Consider the following 20,040-nt stretch of genomic DNA (forward strand, 5'->3'; position numbering starts at 1 on the left):
ACTTTTTAAATTGTTTTGTATTGTTGTTTTGTTCTGTTTTACTCTTTGTATTTGTTCCCCTTCCCTCCTGGTTTGTCAGCCGCCCTGAGTCCCTTTGGGAATAGGGCAGCATACAAGTCGAATAAACCACTAAACCAACCACTAAACCACTAAACAATTTTGCATAATATATATATGTAAAGCTAAATAAGCTTTTGCACATAGGTCTTGAAATTGACCTCGATAATTACGTTGTTTGGATAGGTTCATACATGTGTAGGAGGATGTACTCAGTGGTGGGATTCAGCTGGTTTAGGTTGGTTCTGACAAATCAGTTGTTAAATTGCTGACTAGCCCCACCCCTTCCTGCCTCACCCCTTCCTACACACCCCCTTTTTGCTCCCAGGAGGCTGCAGGGAGACCAACTAGGCCCAAAATGGGGCAGAAGAGTCCAGCTCCCTCCACCCTGTTTTTGCTTCCAGAAGGCTGCAGGGAAGCCAAATGCCTGTCACACCCCCTGATCACACCCACCATGGCAGCGCCCACCCAGCCAGTCATTAGGGCAGAGAACTGATTGTTAAATAATTTGATTCCTGCTCATAGGTGTGCAGTGTTTCCTATGCAACATAGGATTTTATTTTGCTGTTTCAGGAACATGGTATCCCAACTGATATGGGATATGCTGTGGCTCCACATCATTCCGGCGTGTATCCTGTCCATGTTCAACTTTATGATGCCTGGAAAAAAGTTTGGAATATCAAAATCACCAGTACAGAAGAATATCCACATTTAAAACCTGCACGGTACAGAAGAGGTTTCATTCACAAAAGCATCATGGTGAGCTATGTTTTTGTTTTATCCTGACTCTTCTGATGACTGTCATCCACAAAACAGTATAAAAAATATATGTACTTTATATTACATTCACTGCAGTGGTGGGTTTCTGGATCCTGTTCCAACTGGTATGGTTGGAACGGTTCCGGTGGCATCTACACATGCGCAGCACGGACATGCAGCTTAGCACCTCCGTGATGCTCCACCTGTTCAGCAGATCGTTGTGCAGGTGCTGTATGTGCAAGCGCGGAACCGCTGAAGACTTAAAAGACCGGTAAGGAGCTGGGGTGGGCGAGTGGGCCCTCCGAAGTACCATACCGGAACGGTATCCGGTGCTCCATGCAGGCTCTGGTACGCTGGTACCAGGGCATACAGCCTACAACCTACCACTGATTCACTGTATCTGAAGAGCTATTTTTAGTTTAATATGCCCTACCACCAGATTGTAATTTATTTCAAATATCCTTTATGTTAAAATGGCTTCATAGATGGTTTGAAATTTTTAAACTTGTCAAAAGGTAGCTAGTATTGCTGAGAAACAGCTAGAGCTGAATGTTCAGCCATCTTTTTTTTAAGTAACTACGGATTCTGTACTCAGTTGAAGAGGCTGATGTTAACTTTAAGGATTATGAGTGGGAACATCTGTCTTAAAACTGCCTGTTTATTGATGGGATGGCACTTTGAGATCAAATCCAGATACCTTTCTAAATATTTCATTGCTGTTAGCAATATGTTTGGTACAGGGGTGGGTTTCAACCGGTTCGCGGCGGTCCCCGCGAACCGGTTGGTCAGCAAACCCCGAAATAAGTAACTTCCGGGAACGGCGAAGGGCCCACCCGCCCGCCCGCGCTCCTTACCAGTCTTTGAAGGCTTCTGCGCTTCCACGCAGGCGCATGGCACATACAGCACCTGCGCAATTCTCCGCGAGCAGCTGGATGGCACATACAGTGCCTGCGCGATTCTCCGTGAGCAGCTGGAGCATCGCGCAGGCACTAAGACACATGTGTGAACTGCGCGCGTGCACGAGGATGCCGCCACCCCCGTTCCAACCGAACCGGTTGGAACGGGATTAGCAACCCACCCCTGGGTGGGATTGAAAACAGTTAGCAACTGGTTCTCTGCCTGGTTCCTGGGTGGGCATGGCCATGGTGGGCATGGCCTATTCAGCTCTTTGCACCATGGCAGGAGGGCGTTTTCACACTACCCAGGCCTTGGAGGCTTTAAATGGCTTCCCTCGGGCTCCAGGGATCCTCTGGAGGCCGGAAATGGGCATGTTTTCATACTTCCGGTACTTCCGGTGGGTCTGTTTTTTCCCTCCCCAGGTTTCAGAGGCTTTCCCTGGCCTCCAGGAGGGTGAAAATGGCCCTCCGGAAGCTGAAAATGGCCCTATTTCTGGACTTCTGGGAGGCCCATTTTTCGCCCTCTCACAGCCTCTGTGCGGGCCCTGAACTTACCTGGCATGATGAACGGGCTTCATGGAGACTCCTGGGAGGGACAGGGTGAGTGGGGCTAACCGGTCCTTGCAACAACCGGTTCAGTGAACCAGATGCAAAATTAACGTCCAATTTGCCCGAACCAGTTCAAACCAGCTGAATCTCACCCCTGATTTGGTAGCCTTAGTGTAAATCTGAGTATATACACAATGCAATGCAATGCAATGCAATGCAATGCAATGCAATGCAATGCAATGCAATGCAATGCAATAGCAGAATTGGAAGGGACCTTGGAGGTCTTCTAGTCCAACCCTCTGCCTAGGCAGGAAACCCTATATATTTTTGTATGTTTTAGTTTTATTACCTCAGTGTTTAGGATATTGAGTTAGAATATTAAAAGTATGGAAAATATTGTCAAGCATAGAAAGTTAAAATAATAGATTCATATAAGGCTTATGTTATATTTCTACATAATATTCATATTTTAAATGAAAAAAAAATCTCTTATGTTTGAAAGTGGTTGGATGGCTCTATCCTATTGTATGGTAATAGTACTAAAGTTGCTAGAATTACTATTTTTTCTAATAAATGTATTTTAACACATTTACATATTGGTTATGGTTATGGACCAAGCATATCTGGATACCAAGGGACAGTTTATTATCTTCTTTAAATATAATTTACACATGGTACTAGATATTTTCTATAGTCCTGCAAAAAACAATTCTGATTAATTTCATAGATGTCTTTTAAACTATCAGATAAATTGCCTTTGTCTTTCTATGAAGCTTTGTCCATTTTCTATATGCTATATATGATTTTATGCAACTTAATCATGTCCCCCCACTTCCAATTACCATTTTCTTGCCTGAAGAATCCTAATCGTTTCCCTGATGTTTTTCCTAAGAAAATTATCAAGCTCCTTAATTATTTTTGTTGCTAGGTTCTGTATCATTTTCAGTTCTTTTATATTCTTTTTCAAATTATTCCAGATAAGGAGATACAATAGCACAAAATTTCCAGGGGTGTGACAGTGTTGGCGATTTTATTTTCGGCCCATTCCTAATTATCCTTACCATGGAATCACGAAATTTCTGTTTTTCACAACAGCCATACATAATGTCAGCAATTTTGTTGAGCCATCCACTATGGACTCCAGAGTTTTTTTTCCTCGTTATTTATAGATCTCATCAGTAAGTATTTGGAGTTTTGTCCCAATCTGTATCATTTACACTTAAATGATCTTCACTTGTTTTCCCAAGTGAAGAGATCCTTCTGTTTTACGATCCTGAATAATATCTACAAATGTAGCCTGCTCCCTATTTAATCCTAAATTAATTTTAAAACTACTAGTCCCATTCCAAAAGCCTGGGAATCAATATTTTCTTCTATGAACAAAATTGCTGATATAGTCTTACTCTTTGGTGTTGTTTCTCTCTACCCGATTAGTTATCCAGATTTTTTTTTGGATAATCTTCCATTTTATTTGTTTGATATGCCACCTTTCTATGGATAGGAACACTAGAGTATCTAATAATAAAAATAATATAAAATATAATAATAAAGCCAGCAAAATTTGTTTTTTAAAAGCTTCATGAAAAAGGTACATTTTAAAAGATAAATTTTATTTCTAAATAATTTGAAAGGAGGGGAGGCAATATAGAAAGCGCCATAGCTTGAAAATCACACAGTAAACAACTTCTTCCCACTTATAAGATAGCAAATTTTTGGCAGCAAGGATATTTTCAGGAAAGTCTATAAGTATTTTTAACAACTTTTATGAGGAACTTTGTCAAAGGCTTTTAAAAAGCCAGGTACATAAAGTTGAAAGGTCCATATACCAGTTGACACTGTCAAAGATCATTTAAAAGTTGAGTTAATATTTTCTTTTGTGGAATCTATGCTGATTTTCCATCTCCATGTCTTATTTTTCTGCACTTTTATTTTTTATCTACAACTGCAACACTTCCAAACAATTCTAAAGAATTGTTTTTTTAAAAAAAAACACACAAATCACTGGGTATACCGAAAATCTATCATACCTTTTCATGTAAGTCTTCTACAGTATAAAATAGCAATAGCAATAGCAATTAGACTTATATACCGCTTCATAGGGCTTTCAGCCCTCTCTAAGCGGTTTACAGAGTCAGCATATTGCCCCCAACAACAATCTGGCTCCTCATTTTACCCACCCTGGAAGGATGGAAGGCTGAGTCAACCTTGAGCCGGTGAGATTTGAACAGCCGAACTGCAGAACTGCAGTCAGCTGAAGTAGCCTGCAGTGCTGCATTTAACCACTGGCCCACCTCGGCTCTATAACATAAAATGTTATATTTCCACTATATATATATTGGCAGGTTGTTATGGAATAATCTAGTGGCCTCCTAGGTAGTGAACCGTTCTTTAATAAAACTGGCAGAGAATAGTATGCTGGTTGGAAGAATCCTGTATTTTAAGTATTATTTTACTGACAAGTAGATAGACATCTTTTTGAAATGATTATTTATTTGAACTCCAATATCAGACAAAGGGATGGAAAACAAAGAGAAAGCAACAAGGGTTTTGAAGTTGTCCATCAAGGGTTAATAATTGGAGAGTGCAGGCAAACATATCATCTAAATATAATGCTCTGGAATTTGTTTTATTTTTATCTAAAGGGCTAACAATTATTTTTAAATTGGCAGCTGTAGGCATATCTACTATATGCATAGGCATATCTGCTGCAAACTATATTTTTGAATGGTGCTTTTTTCTTTCTTTCCCACTTTTTAATAATATATATTTCATGGTCATTCTTCCTGACAAATGTGCTATTTACTTTGTGTATTCTTCTGTTTTGAAATAATATTAAAATAATAGTCAAATCTATAAAATACAGTTAAGACTTACAGAGGAGAATTATAAGAGTGAGTTCCTATTACTTGCCCCAGCTCCTGCCCACTTAGCAGTTTGAAAGCATGTGTTGTGGCCCAGTAGGAGCCGTTGGAGCTGCCGACAGACCCCGATAGTGAGGGACCCTATGAGTCAGCTCTGGAAGATGTGGAGGACCCTGGGCAGGGTTCAGACTCTGAGTAGGGACCAGAGAGGCTGGTTGGCCACCAGGAGGCACCTGAGGCATGGAGCAGCGGTGAAAGCCAAAGGGAGTTTGTCCCTGACGTCAGGCCCTGGAGCAGTGGTGAAGACGTCAGGCCCTGAAGCAGTGGGGAGGAGCTAAGGGAGTTGGTCCCGGACGCCAGGCAGAGACGGACTGATAAGCACCGGCAGCAATTATGGAGACATAGAAGATAATTGGGCCCAGGTGGTTGTGATGAAGCTCTTCCCAAGAGAGTATATAATAAGAGACTTTGGGAGGAGACCTTTTGCAGGACACAACCGTTATACTAAAGCGGGAGAAGCTCTTGTGTGTATTTCTTATCTGTGGAAGTCTGGGTTGCTTCCAAAGTCTAGTCTGTGAATTAATTACTGTGAATAAATTGGCTAACAGTCATCTTGTGTTGGCGTGACTCACCGTACGGAATGGGGGGTCAGAACAGCATGTAAATGCAAGTAGATTAATAGGTATCACTTCAGTGGGAAGATAATAGACTTCTGTGCACCTTTGGTGTTTACCCATGCTGGGCCACGTAACTACAGAAAATATCTTCAGACAACTCTGGCTCCCTTAACAGCAAACTGAGATGAGTACTGTGCCCTAGATTCAGACATGACGGAACATGGAAACCTTTACCTTTTTCATCTAAAATAAGTGTTGCTTATTCTAAGCTAGACAATGCACTCTTTTCCTTTCTCTTTATTGTGGTATATGATCTTCTACAGGTTCTTCCTCGACAAACCTGTGGCCTTTTTACTCATACAATTTTCTACAAAGAGTATCCTGGTGGTCCAAAAGAACTAAACAAAAGTATACAAGGCGGGGAATTATTTTTCACAGTAGTTCTCAATCCAGTAAGTAGTTTAAATTATTTGAACAAAGACAATTGATGAGCATACCTTTACAAATATTGACTAATAGCATTGTTTTGCTCTTTTTCTTTACTTATATTGATGACGTATTCACTAATACTTGTAATAATGTTGAATAATCTCCATAATTTGTCAATATTTATCCTTACTGATCTTATTACACTAAGCTAATGATGTTAGTATATAATTTTGGAACAATAAACACAGTTGAAATGACACTAAATGGTTTCAGGAACTCTGATTTTCTTTCCTCCTCCTTCTAAGGCTTAGAACAGAATGAATTCCTCTGGCAGATATAGATCAAACTAATTTAAAGCAACATATAAGTGTGGGTTCTTTTTTTACAAATGTGTTTTGCATAACACATTTTGCTGGATAAAGTTGGAAAACCAACTGTTCTAAAGGTTTTGAAACTCTATGGAACAATCTTAAGCTCCATTTGGAAGGGAAGGTCAAATAGCCAAACTATGTATGCCTATTTATTTATTTGTTGTTTTTAATCAAGGGACAAAATATAACACTGATCCTTCCAATTACTCTACAGAAAACCCCTGCATTTGTAAATTCACAGAACTGTTGGTACTAATGAATTTATAGTATCTTGTTGTATTCGGGTCTTTTCCCATGTAAGATTGAGATTGTCTTGGCAACGTTTCGGCGAGGTCTCGACGCCATCTTCAGGCTGGGTTTTGGGCTTAAAGCGTGGTCGGAGCTGCTCTCTTTCTATAAATATTGGTCTGTGTGTGTGGAGTGCTGGCTTTGTTTTAGTAAGTGGAATGATTCGGTGAGACCTCATACAACTCAACTACATACTAAAAATCTCATAGATTTTCACGGGTGTAGGTATGCTGGTCTTGTTGTATTCGGGTCTTTTCCCGTGTAAGATTGAGATTGTCTTCTCAACGTTTTGGCAAGGTCCCACTCGCCATCTTCAGGCTGGTGTTTTCGGCTTTGTGTTTGTGTGAGTAAAGCGTGCTCGGAGCTGCCGTCTTTTGTTCTTTTGTGTTGTAACGACCAGGGTAATGATGACATCCTGAGCTCTATTTTAGTGATATCCTGAGTCCTATGCTGCAACCTCCTGGGGGGTTGGCTGCATTGTAACATCCTGAGCCTTTGCGTTGTAACCTCCTGAGTTCTGTGATGTAATGGCCTGAGCAGATGGCTTAGGTGTGAATCAGGATATCATTACAATAAAGCTCAGGATGTCAGCACACAGCCCAGGTTGTTAAAACACAAAAGAACAATAGGCACACAGCAGTACCTCAGCCACACAGAATGTTACGAAACAGCTGACTAATTTGCAAACATCAAGTCCATCAACTTATCAAGATGTTACAACACAGCCAACCAATCTGCCTACAGCAACAAAACCAGCACTCCACACACACACACACACTAATATTTATAGAAAGATGGCAGCTCCGATCATGCTTTGCTCGCACAAGCATGAAGCCAAAGGCACCAGCCTGAAGATGGTGATTGGGACCTCTTAGAAACGTCACCAAGGTACTCTCAATCTTACATGGGAAAAGACCCAAAAACGCCAAGACCTGCATATCTGTATCCGTGAAAATCTACCACACACACACACACACACACACACACACACACACACACACTATAATTAAATGTCTGCTGCAGGGGTCATGAAATCATGGCCCGGAAGCATTCAGGTATCAAGGATATGAACAGACTGCTGGCTGCCTACGATTTGGCAGTTCAAATCTCACCAAGCTCAAGGTTGATTCAGCCTTCCATCCTTCCGAGATGGGTAAAATGAGGACCCAAATTGTTGGGGGCCATAGGCTGACTCTGTAAACCGCTTACAGAGGCCTGTAAAGCACTGTGAAGCAGCATATAAGTCTACGTGCTATTGTTATATGGCTGTATGGCTAATTATACAATTCTACTCCAGGGTCATTGAATATGCTCTACTTCTAAAAAAAAAGCTTAATGAAAATAAGAATCCAGTTCAGGTAAGCTGGCAGGAAGTGTGGTTCCCTTTTCCGAGCCCAATCACCACCGGGATTCCCACATGTTAGAAATGACCAATATGTAGATTTGTAGGAACGAATGTAACATTTAGAAATATTAGTAGCTTTTGTAGGTAGTATCTTCAGCTCTGAATGTTACACCCATTATGAGCTGAAATGAACAGAATTACTTTTTTAATATTCATTCTACATAAAGCAACTATTTTTGTTATTCATCTTTTATATTTTAAGAATAAATGTATTAGAAGTATTTCAAGGGGGATAATGGAGCCTAATTTTAGACACACGGAATTGTGTAAAACTTGATAGTAAACTTAAATGCCTGTGCCATTAGGACAAAAGGGGCATTCAAGGACAAAAGGAGTATTCATATAAATCAAAAGAGGTGTCAGGTTTCTTGGTTTTTTTTTCCAGTATATCCAAATACTATAAAGTGTATATTACTATTTGTGAACATTTCATTTTTCTCAAACGTTATAACTTCTAAATTATTCAGACTAAGGAATCTAAGGCCTATTGAGAAGACCATTCTTTGCTAACACTATTTACTGGAAATGGAAGAGCTTTTGTGCTAAAATAGTTCATCTAGCAAATTCCTAATATGTGCACATTTATGTGGAATTGGTTTATGCTCCCCATATTGCTGGCTGATAGTAACTATAAAATTATTCTGGCAGCAAAGCCCATTGTGTTCATAAAGCATGCAGGCTGTTTAAATTCCATCAGATTATATAAAGGGCATTGGGAGTTCATAACACGTCAACTTTTAATACTAGCTATCTCTATGAAATGTACGATCTACCCATGGCAGACCTGATAGAGCAATCAATGCCAGGGGACATATTAATTCACAAAGTGGGGGGGGAGAATTTTCCCATTACTGATGCTGTTTAAAGAGGAGGCACGTTAAAAAAATGTAGGTTTGTTCCATCCTTGATGAAAATTTTCACCTAGATTACCATAGGTGTATATTACAGACCACCTTATCCAAGCAGAGGAAATAGATGACTGTTTTTTTGCCAATCAGTTATCTAAGGTGTTAAGGAAACACACTGTCAGACTGGCCATAACCGAAACCCCTAAATAGATACAATCCTTGGCTCCATTTGTTGAGAAAGGTATAGTTTTATTAGAGGTCAAGTGTATTGCAGTATTGCACTGCCAGAACTGAGGGTTGTGCACCCAAATGCCTAATGTCTACTTTTCTCTCCCTCAATTGTCCCTCACTGCCCACCCTACTGTAACCAATCAAGTCCATGAAAGATGTTTTCATAAGGATCAATTCAAGCGTAGCTTCATATGTGGCTCCCTCCTTTTTCCAGTTGGGTGACTCTGGGGTAGTGTGTCGAGGAGATTCAGTTTCTACTTTTAATTCCCCAAGCTTCCTCATCCTCTTGCCCCACAGTTTGTGGCAGTCTGTCACCGCAAAACAGTGAAGCACAGCAGGCATAAGGTGACAGCTGACACACACTACAATAACAATAGGAGACTTTAACTACCCTGACATCAACTGGCAGTCAAACTCTGCACCAAGTGGAAGATCCAACAGGTTCCTGGTGAATCTGGCAGACAACTTTGTCAACTAAAAGGTAGAGGAGAGAACGAGAAGGTCAGCTATATTGGACAATGCTTACTAAAAGGAATCGGTTTAAATGGCAGATACTTTGGGGAGAGTGGCCATGCCATCCAAGAATTCAACATTATTCAGGTGCAAGTAATAGAACAAAGTCTGACAAGTATCTTAGATTTTAAGTGAGCTGATTTCAATAGACCTGGAGCTTAGGAAGGATTCCATGGATGGAAATCTTAAAGGGGAAAACAGCTCAAGAATGTGGGAAACTCTAAAAAATGAGATTATAAAAGCCCAGTCTAGTACAATAACACAGAGATAGAAAAATAAGAGACCACAGATGAAACCCGCATGGTTACATAAAAAACTCTCTGATAAACTGAGATAAAAAAATCAACACAAATTAAAAATGGAAAGAGGGACACATATCTAAAACAGAATATCGATAAATAGCCTTCCGCAAAGGCAGAGTCAGGAAAACTATGGCTCAAAATGAACTAATATTGCAACAAATATCAAAAATAACAAAAAAATTCTTTCAACATATAAAAAAACAATGAAAAGTTAAAGAAATAATCGCTGCACTGCTTTTGATAGATTGAATTATTCTCTCGTTTTGTGTAAAGATAGATACAAAGAATGGATTAAGCAGTTCCGCTTTCTCCCTGCAACCCCTCATCCTATTAAAAAAAAAGCAATTCAGTGGTGAGAAAAGTAAGGTGGGCAAGAAAAACCAAATGCACAAGTATAGATTAGATGGTACCTGGCTCGACAGCAGTAATTATGCGAGGGATCTAGGTGTCCTAGTGGACAACTACTAAAGTATGAATCAACAGTGTGCTGTAGTTGCCAAAAAAGCCAATGCAGTCCTAGGCTACATCAACAGAGGGATAGAATCAAGATTGTGTGAAATGCTAATACCACTTTATACTGCACTAATAAGATCACACTTGGAATATTATATCCAGTTCTGGTCACCATGATACAAACAAGATGTCAAAACTCTGGAAAGCACAGAGAGAAGAGCAACAAAGATGATTTGGGGACTGGAAGCTAAATCATTTGAGGGGCTGTCACAGAAATAGAGGGTCGACCTTTTCTACTTCTGAGCAAGACCTCAGAAGTAACAGATGAAAGCTTATCAAAGAGAGATCTAACCTAGAACTAGGGAGAAATTTCCTGACAGTGAGAACAATTAACCAGTGGAATCGTTGCCTCCAGAAGATGTAGATGCTCCATCACTGAAAGTTTTTAAGAAGAAATTGAGTAGCCATTTTTCTGGGAATAGGGTTTCCTGCTTGAGGAGAGGGTTGGACTAGAAAACCTCCAAGGTTCCTTTCAACTCTTCTGTTCTGTTCGATGATAGATGATAGATAGATGATAGATAGATAGATAGATAGATAGATAGATAGATAGATAGATAGATAGATAGATAGATAGATGATAGATAGATAGATAGATAGACAGACAGACAGACAGACAGACAGACAGACAGATAGATAGATAGATAGATAGATACTGTAGATAGATAGATAGATAGATAGATAGATAGATAGATGATAGATAGATAGATAGATAGATAGATAGATAGATAGATAGATAGATAGATAGATGATAGATAGATAGATAGATAGATAGACAGATAGACAGATAGATAGATAGATACTGTAGATAGATACAGTAGATAGATAGATAGATAGATAGATAGATAGACAGACAGACAGACAGACAGACAGACAGACAGATAGATAGATACTGTAGATAGATACTGTAGATAGATAGATAGATAGATAGATAGATAGATAGATAGATAGATAGATAGATAGATAGATAGATAGATAGATATAGATACTGTAGATAGATACTGTAGATAGATAGATAGATAGATAGATAGATAGATAGATAGATAGATAGATAGATAGATAGATAGATAGACAGACAGACAGACAGACAGACAGACAGACAAACTATACTATACTATACTATACTATACTATACTATACTATATTATTATATTATATTGTTATGATATTATATTATATTCTTAAACCTGAAATATCCTAGTAATGAACACTACCTACTTTGCTTTACTTTGCACATGACAGTTGACAATTTATTTCATATCTTATTACTTCAAGAAATGCTGACTACCATTGCGATATTTCTTTCTTTTCAAATAATTTTGACAGCACTCTGCCAGTTTTCTGTGATAAGCCTTCCTGGTGGATCCATTGCTAGAACTCTGTGTCTTCAGCATTTGTCCTCTTGCTCTTATTTCTTTCTTCCTTGAGCCATTCTAGTATGTAAGGAATTTAAGAGTGTGAATCTTTTGTGCAGCAGAACAGTTGCTATAATAATTTTGTTACATGTATTAGAAATGACAGAAATTACATGGGTCATTGTGTATTTTGTTGCTTCAGCAGTGCTAAAAGTCTTATATATAGTTATCTGTTGATGTGAAAGAACATGTCTAAGGAAGTGGCCAGGCTGAAAGCATTGAGGATAATGTCTAACTTAAGAAATTTACATCCAGAGGCTATCTAGAATCTGTGAAAACATACTTTGCATCATTCTTTTAAAAATGTCCCTTTGCTTATGGCTTCTAAGAGAGATGTTTAATATGGATTACTTGTACAGCAAACATTTTGAATCAACAGGTACAATGTGTTGGTTCAAAATGTTTGCTGCACAAGTAATCCATATTAAACATCTCCCTCATTCAGAACCTATAAGCAAAGGAATATTTTTAAAGAAATTAAAGGAATTTTAAAGGAATGCTGTGAAAGCAAAGTATGCTTTCACAGCATAAAGATCATTTCAGTAAGGGTTCAACTTAATAGCAAACATTTAATCATCTAAAAAATAAAATGTGAGATCCAGATATTATTTCCTTTTGTTAAATCGAACTTTTTGAATGTTGTATGCTGATAAAGTATTTGGATTTATATAATTATATAATGTTTCTGACATACTTAGTTCTGTCGCTTAGTTCTGTCACTGCCTTCATTTTAATCCTCAAGAAAGTTTGGAAGGAAATTTGAAATGAAGTTAATAATAACCTATTTGCAATTTCTGCTGATGTTGATAAAAAAAAAATCCTGTTAGATCCCAGTAAATACACGGGTGGTATTTTTGCATACATGTATTCTGCTTTGATTTTGATTCCCATGCTTTCTAGCCATAGTTGGTTTCTCCTCAAAATAGTGAGCAGTCAAATATAGCAGTTTCAGAACAATAATTTGTTTCCTGCAAAACACTTTACATGCTTTAATCTCAATAGTGATTTATCACTGTAAACTAACTGAAGACACCACAATTCTGTTGTCCTTGGAATCTTTTGCTAAATATTTTTGTGTAGATACTGGGGGGGGGGGGGGGAGTTGTCATCATTTTTCATGTCTGGGTTTTATCTGTAATTTTGTAACAGTTGGAAAAATACTGCAATGAAAATATTTGAAATGCCTTTCTGTACTCATATGGATGCTGGTTGAATGCATTCCTATATCTGAATACCAATGGTCCAGACAACAATCAGATAAGCAATTTCAGACCAAACAATGCCTACGGAAAACCTTTATTTCAACCTTTATCAGTCTAGTGTCCTCTAGATAAGATGGACTTCAACTTGTCAATTTATGAAGCAGCAGGATTTAAAAGATCTGCAGGGAACCAGATAGGAAAAATTATTTTAATCATCCCTGCTTACTTAGCAATAGCAGTTAGACTTATATACCGCTTCATACGGCTTTCAGCCCTCTCTAAGCGGTTTACAGAGTCGGCATATCGCCCCCACAGTCTGGGTCCTCATTTTACCCACCTCGGAAGGATGGAAGGCTGAGTCAACCCTGAGCCGGTGAGATTTGAACCGTTGAGCTGCAGAACTAGCAGTCAGCTGAAGTGGCTGCAGTACTGCACCCTAACCACTGCGCCACCTCGGCTCTACTTCAGGAAGTTAATTCACAGCTCAGTCATAAGGCTCTGACCATTGACTCCTGGGTTAGAGATGGCCATTATGTAAACAAATAACAACCATCCAGGGGCCCTTAGGAACCCATTAAGTATTGGTTAATTTGAAAAGGCAGGAAGAAGTCTTGGAAAAATACCAACCTTCCTGATATATTTAGACTGCAGCGGGCAGACAATTAGCTCTTTTGGATGACATTTTTGTCTCATAAAGATTTTTTGTCTCTTGAGTTTTCCTCCAAAAAGTTGAATTAAGTACCTAGAGATTAAACCTATATTGCCAAGTTTATATGTGACATCTATAAGAAGATATTTTAGGATAACAGAATAACAGGGTTGGAAGGGACTTTGGAAGTCTTCTACTCCAACCCCCTGCTCAGGCAGAAAAACCTATACCATTTCAGACAAATGGTTGTCCAACATCTTCTTAAAAACTTCCAGTGTTGGATCATTCACAACTTCTGGAGGCAAGTTGTTCCACTGAATAATTGTTCTAACTGTCAGGAAATTTCTCCTTAGTTCTAAATTGCTTCTCTCCTTGATTAGTCTCCCTCCATTGCTTCTTGTCCTGCCTTCATGCATGAAGCATATACATGAAATCTTTTCAAACATATTAGGCATCTGTTTCATACATTTTGAAGTATAAGTTACTGCAATTGGAATCTTTTAAGAATGTTATGCTTTTCTGAGTGCTGAGCATTAGATTCAAGACAGGATTTTTAAGATCAGTTTATTTGGGACTTAATATCAATCATGCCCTCTTGGTGTGCATTTTGTTTAGATTCACATTGTCATTTAAATGTAAGATTATCTAGTACAAATAACTTACAATAATTACTCTAACCCCAACTTGTACTGGAGTGCTTTTAAATTCTATAATTCCAGGAATTTAGACCCAGTCATACAACCAGGTTTGAATGAATGATGTTCTTGCAATTCTTGCCAAGAGTAGGTCAGGAAATTGGATTTGTGTACCAACCTGAACCAATCTGATAAATTAGACTTCTTCTTGTCCCTCTTGTTTTCCTTGGATGGTCTTTTCATTATTCCTGCATACATGTGACTCTCTCACCTTTGCTTTTTATTTTAATGAATGAGCCGAGGTGGCGCAGTGGTTAGAGTGCAGTACTGCAGGCTACTTCAGCTGACTGCTAGTTGCTGTTCGGCAGTTCAAATCTCACCGGCTCAAGGTTGACTCAGCCTTCCATCCTTCCGAGGTGGGTAAAATGAGGACCCAGACTGTTGGGGGCAATATGCTGACTCTGTAAACCGCTTAGAGAGGGCTAAATGCCCTATGAAGCGGTATATAAGTCTAAGTATTATTGCTATTGCTATTTTGGTAACAAGCCTGGTAAATTGGAGATTTTCCATATATTTTTGTTGTACCTGCACACTTCCAAAATCATTTGGAAGCGGAACTAAGCTTCTGGGTATTTTCTATGATGACAATTTGATTTTCTAGAATTCAGCCTTCCAATGTTAGTAATCTCTGAGTTCCTAGTGTTTTTGCCTCATCTTCCCAGCCACCCACTGCCAGTCTTTCTACTTTTTCCAAAAACTTTGAATTCTTCTGCACTATTTCTTCTTCCTAAGCCTGTCCCCTACTGTATGTATATACAGCATATACATATATATGTATATACATATATTCAGGCAGCTTCTTTAAATCTGTAGGCCCATTATTCCTTTCTAGGCAGATGTTTCAGCCTGTACACCTCACAAAAGTTGCTTGTTAAATTTGTCTGGCAGGTTACAAGGCATCTGAGAGCAGAGCAGAGCATAATATCTAGTGTCTGATCAGCTGTTTGGCATCTAATGGCCCAGCATGACAGCAAAATGGATCAGCACTATTGATGAGGCCTGAGGCACTGGAATATACTGCCTGTTAAAAATTTACCACCACATTACTGCCTGAAACTCATACTCTAGATATAACAGCCACTGTGGCTTCTTACTCTGTTCCTGTATGTTCAGGGCTAGATCATGATGATAAAACATGTGCAATTAATGCTTTTTTGTTACTGCATTGACAGGTGTCAGCTAGCAGCCTTGTTAAAGTTTGTGGACTTTCTCAAGAGGAGAGATTAGCAAATAAATCTCCCACCTGGCATTATGTGACCAAATTGCAGAATACGCTGCTGATAAAAATAATTAGATTTGTCTTATCCTTGAATCTGCATGGAGAGATATGGTAGAAAGGAAAATATATTGCAGAGTTAATAGAGATTCTGTCACTCCAGGCGGGATCCATGTTCCACTTAGCTTCTTAGGTGGGGATTAGAGATGAGATCCAAGAACAGATTGATGTCTCATTACAAGAGAGATGCTTTTATATTAGAGAGGGTTAACCTTTTTCTCCTTACATGCCCACACCCATAATGCAATGCGCTCTGTGTGATAGATGCATGACCCCCCCTGCACGCCCCCTGCGCATGTGCGCGACCCTCCGCAGGACGAAAAGCAAGCCGCGGGGGCACACTGCAACTCCATGCCCCATTTTGGGCCTATAAGGCCTCCCCGAAGCCTGCGCTCCCCCACCCCCCCACATATGTGCATGGCCCCCTCCCCCTGGGCATGCATGCACGTTTCCCGCCTGTGCAGCAGAGACCTGAAAATCAGCTGGCCAGCGAGAGGCACACTTGCATGCATGGTGGAACTGAGCTGGGTGACTTGCCATATGTTCACCGTCATGGCCATATATGGATTGCTGATAAGCTTGTGACTATAATTCTAGTTCTAGTTTTGACCTGCAATGTAATTTCACCTCAAGCAACTGTCAGCGTCCCGAGTAATGCATCCACTGAAAGCAGAACTCCAAGGCAGATAGAGTCCTCCCAGGTGTCATCGATCACGTTGTCTAGTGAAGGTCGTTTAGAGGTTTCTCGGCCACTCCTCCGCCATCCTGTTGGGATGACCTTGGTTCCCAAAGGAAAACTTTTTTGCTTTGACCAGTGTATCTTCTCCCCCCTCTCCTTTCCCCCTTTCAACATTTGTGGCAACTATGAGGCAGGAGAAAAATGGCATCAGCCCGGTCAGTTTCAGAGTTGACAGCAATCTTGGGGACCATCTTCTTCAGTCAGAATGAACACATCCAATGGATACAACAGAGGAAATTTCTGAGGCAAAAAGAGGATGCTTTTTGTACAACATTGTACAAAAGCCTCCTTGTAGTGATTACCACCCTTACCGCCAATCGTTGTCCTTTTAGAATGCAGAAAAGACAAATTATTTCAAAGGACCTTTGGGATTTGAACTTTGTTTTGCTGATATGTTATCCACGTCAGACTGTGTATTCCACTGTGAAGTATTAATTTAGAGCGACAGGTTAAGATGTGACTGTTACTGAGGTGGTTTCAGCTTTAACCATGGCCATTTTAATGTTTATAGTTACTATGGATACTGTATTATACATATTGTTGTATTATATGGGTTGTAAGTGCTATGCGTTGGTGTTATAAATCATCATGAAATTTGATATCTTTAATAATAAACTGTACGTGATAAAACATTATTATTATTATCATAATCATTGCTGCCACACAATATGAAAACAATGATAACCACCGCCATTGTTACTGGATCCTATGGGAAGGCTACTTAACAGGATATTACCACTGCATAAGTGTGTATATGATTATAATGCATTATGTTCTTTTCTCTCTTTGACCTTTGGTGAGCCATGACAAAAGCATCATCAATTTATTGTAGGAGAAAATTGACAATCCAGTTGTTTCTTTGGCTCTTAGATAAAGACTTCAGTCAGCATATGTTGTGTCTCTATCTACCGACAAGCCCTGAACCCATATAGGGTGCTGTTACTAGGGATTTGCACAGTTCCGTTGTTTGGAGGGCCCAGATTGAAAACAACATTTAAAAATACATGTTTTCTTTAATGTAACTTTGTATTAGAAAACTTTGTGACATAAAAGAAAAAGTTGAAAACAGAAAAATACATATGAAAGAATCAAAAAAGTGTGAGAGAAAAATATATATCTAAGCATGACATTTCAGATGCTCATTGCAGCAGTTACAAACATGGTAATTACCATTTCCAACATCCCAAATTACATATCGTGGTTCCCTTCTTCCCGCAAAGAAAGGGATTTCCTGTGATTAATAAATTCCCAAATCACCAATTCATTTTTATCAATTTTCAGCCAAAAAAAGCCCATAAAGGGTTTTCAGTATTTTATAAAGTAATTGTTGCTCCATCCTTAAAAATATTTGTATGTTTTCTTGTAAAAACGTCACCGTCTCTGATCCGACCTAAGCGTAGTACATAAAATTATATGCTACAATGTCCCACCTGTCAATGAATACTTCAGCTTCAACCACAACAACACATGCGCTCACCATAGATAAAACTTATGGTAATAGCAATAGCAGTTAGACTTACATACCGCTTCATAGGGCTTTCAGCCCTCTCTAAGCAGTTTACAGAGTCAGCATATTGCCCCCCACAGTCTGGGTCCTCATTTCACCCACCTCAGAAGGATGGAAGGCTGAGTCAACCTTGAGCCGGTGAGATTAGAACTGCTGAATTGCAGATAACAGTCAGCTGAAATGGCCTGCAGTGCTGCACCCTAACCACTGCGCCACCTTGGAGTAAATCACTCCAAACTTGATTGCAGAAAATACGACTTCAGTAACAGAATTGTCAATGCCTGGAATGCACTACCTGACAATGTGGTTTCTTCCCGAAACCCCCAAAACTTTAACCTTAAGACTGTCTACGGTCGACCTCACCCCATTCCTAAGAGGTCTTTATGGGGTGTGCATAAGCGCATCAAAGTGTCTACCATCTCCTGTCCTAATATTCCCTTGTATTTGTATCCATTTCATATATTCATAATCATGTTTATATATATATATAAAAGTTATATATAACTGCTTCCATCATCTGTCAATCGGCTCGTCACAAGAGAAACCCAATATTTTTACTGTTGCCTTTGTTATATTTGTGTTTTTTTCAAATCCCAGTAAGGGTATGGCTAGCTGATGAGAGCTAAATAGCTTGAAATAGATCTATACTAGTCTCCATTTATTTATTTATCAGCACAAACACACACACACACACACACACACACACACACACACACACACACATATATATATATATATATATATATATATATATATATATATATATATATTTAAAGTCACAACCCCTGGTATGCCCAAATATGGGAGGAAGATCACTACGTCTGTTCTCTGTCCTTCGGCTCGTCACAAGAGACCATCCAGACAGAAACCCAATATTTTTTACTGTTGCCTTTTTGCTACATTTGTTATATTTGTGCTGATAAATAAATAAAGGGAGACTAGTATAGATCTATTTCAAGCTATTTAGCTCTCATCAGCTAAATAATCCCAGCAAGGGTATGGCTAGCTGATGAGAGCTAAATAGCTTGAAATAGATCTATACTAGTCTCCCTTTATTTATTTATTTATCAGCAAAAATATAACATATTTATTTATTCATTTATTTATTTAGCAGCACGAATATAACATTTGTGTGTGTGTGTGTGTGTGTGTGTGTGTGTTATTTAATTCATGCTTGACGAAATAAATAAATAAAATAAAATAAGAATTGTCCGTATGAGGTAACTCATGAGGTAACTCAATCCCTTTTGTGAAAGGGATTATCCATGTCTGTTTATCATTAGATATATCCAATAGTTGTGAACCATAGAGCTGTGAGTAGGGAATGCAGGCGAAAACAGCTCTCTTTTATCCTCAGGCATCGAGAGCTGTGTTTTCTGTTATCCATCTTTAAAAAATGAATTCCTGTCACCAATTTAGGCAAATATATTCAAGCATAGCTAGAAGACTAATTCATTATTCTGTCACTTTGTAAGTCTAATGGAGCCAGAGCAGCTGTTGCTAAGTCTCTGAATACCTAAGATGGAACTCTTTTGAGTAATAGGATGGCAAAATAAGGGACTTTACACAGTGCACACAATGCCAAATTAATTGGAAAATAGATGGTCTGGAAGTTAAACATGCTCTTGTGGCCTGTAAACATTTGTTCTGCATCTAAAATAACTTAGTTATATTTAATTGAATAGATTTTTGTTTCCAGCCCATGAATGAATCTTTAAACATCAATTATTTCATTAAAAAAATACCTTGAAGGGTTATATGACATTACTTCTGTTCTTTGTGCACATTAAGCAAAATGTGATGTGACTTTAATGCCACAATTAGGCTGAGGACAAAAAAATATGTCAGGAAGATGTTGAATAACTTGAGAAAGTGCTGGTAGAATAGCTTAAGGCCAATTTAACTTTGCTTCTCCACCATT

At 38.9% G+C, this 20,040-nt stretch overlaps 1 protein-coding gene across 2 annotated transcripts in view; it reads left to right on the forward strand.

Moving 5' to 3' along the window:
• The window catches only part of LOC116513413 (bifunctional heparan sulfate N-deacetylase/N-sulfotransferase 3), a 75,085-nt gene that overhangs the window by 34,471 nt on the left and 20,574 nt on the right, over nucleotides 1-20,040 (forward strand). For both annotated transcript variants that reach the window (XM_032224479.1, XM_032224480.1), the window contains exons 4-5: nucleotides 631-816; nucleotides 6,063-6,191. In XM_032224479.1, coding sequence (XP_032080370.1) covers nucleotides 631-816; nucleotides 6,063-6,191 — 315 coding nt within the window. The remainder of the gene's footprint in view (nucleotides 1-630; nucleotides 817-6,062; nucleotides 6,192-20,040) is intronic.

Source organism: Thamnophis elegans, chromosome 9 (genome assembly GCF_009769535.1).
Source record: "Thamnophis elegans isolate rThaEle1 chromosome 9, rThaEle1.pri, whole genome shotgun sequence".
NCBI classification, from domain to species: domain Eukaryota; kingdom Metazoa; phylum Chordata; class Lepidosauria; order Squamata; family Colubridae; genus Thamnophis; species Thamnophis elegans.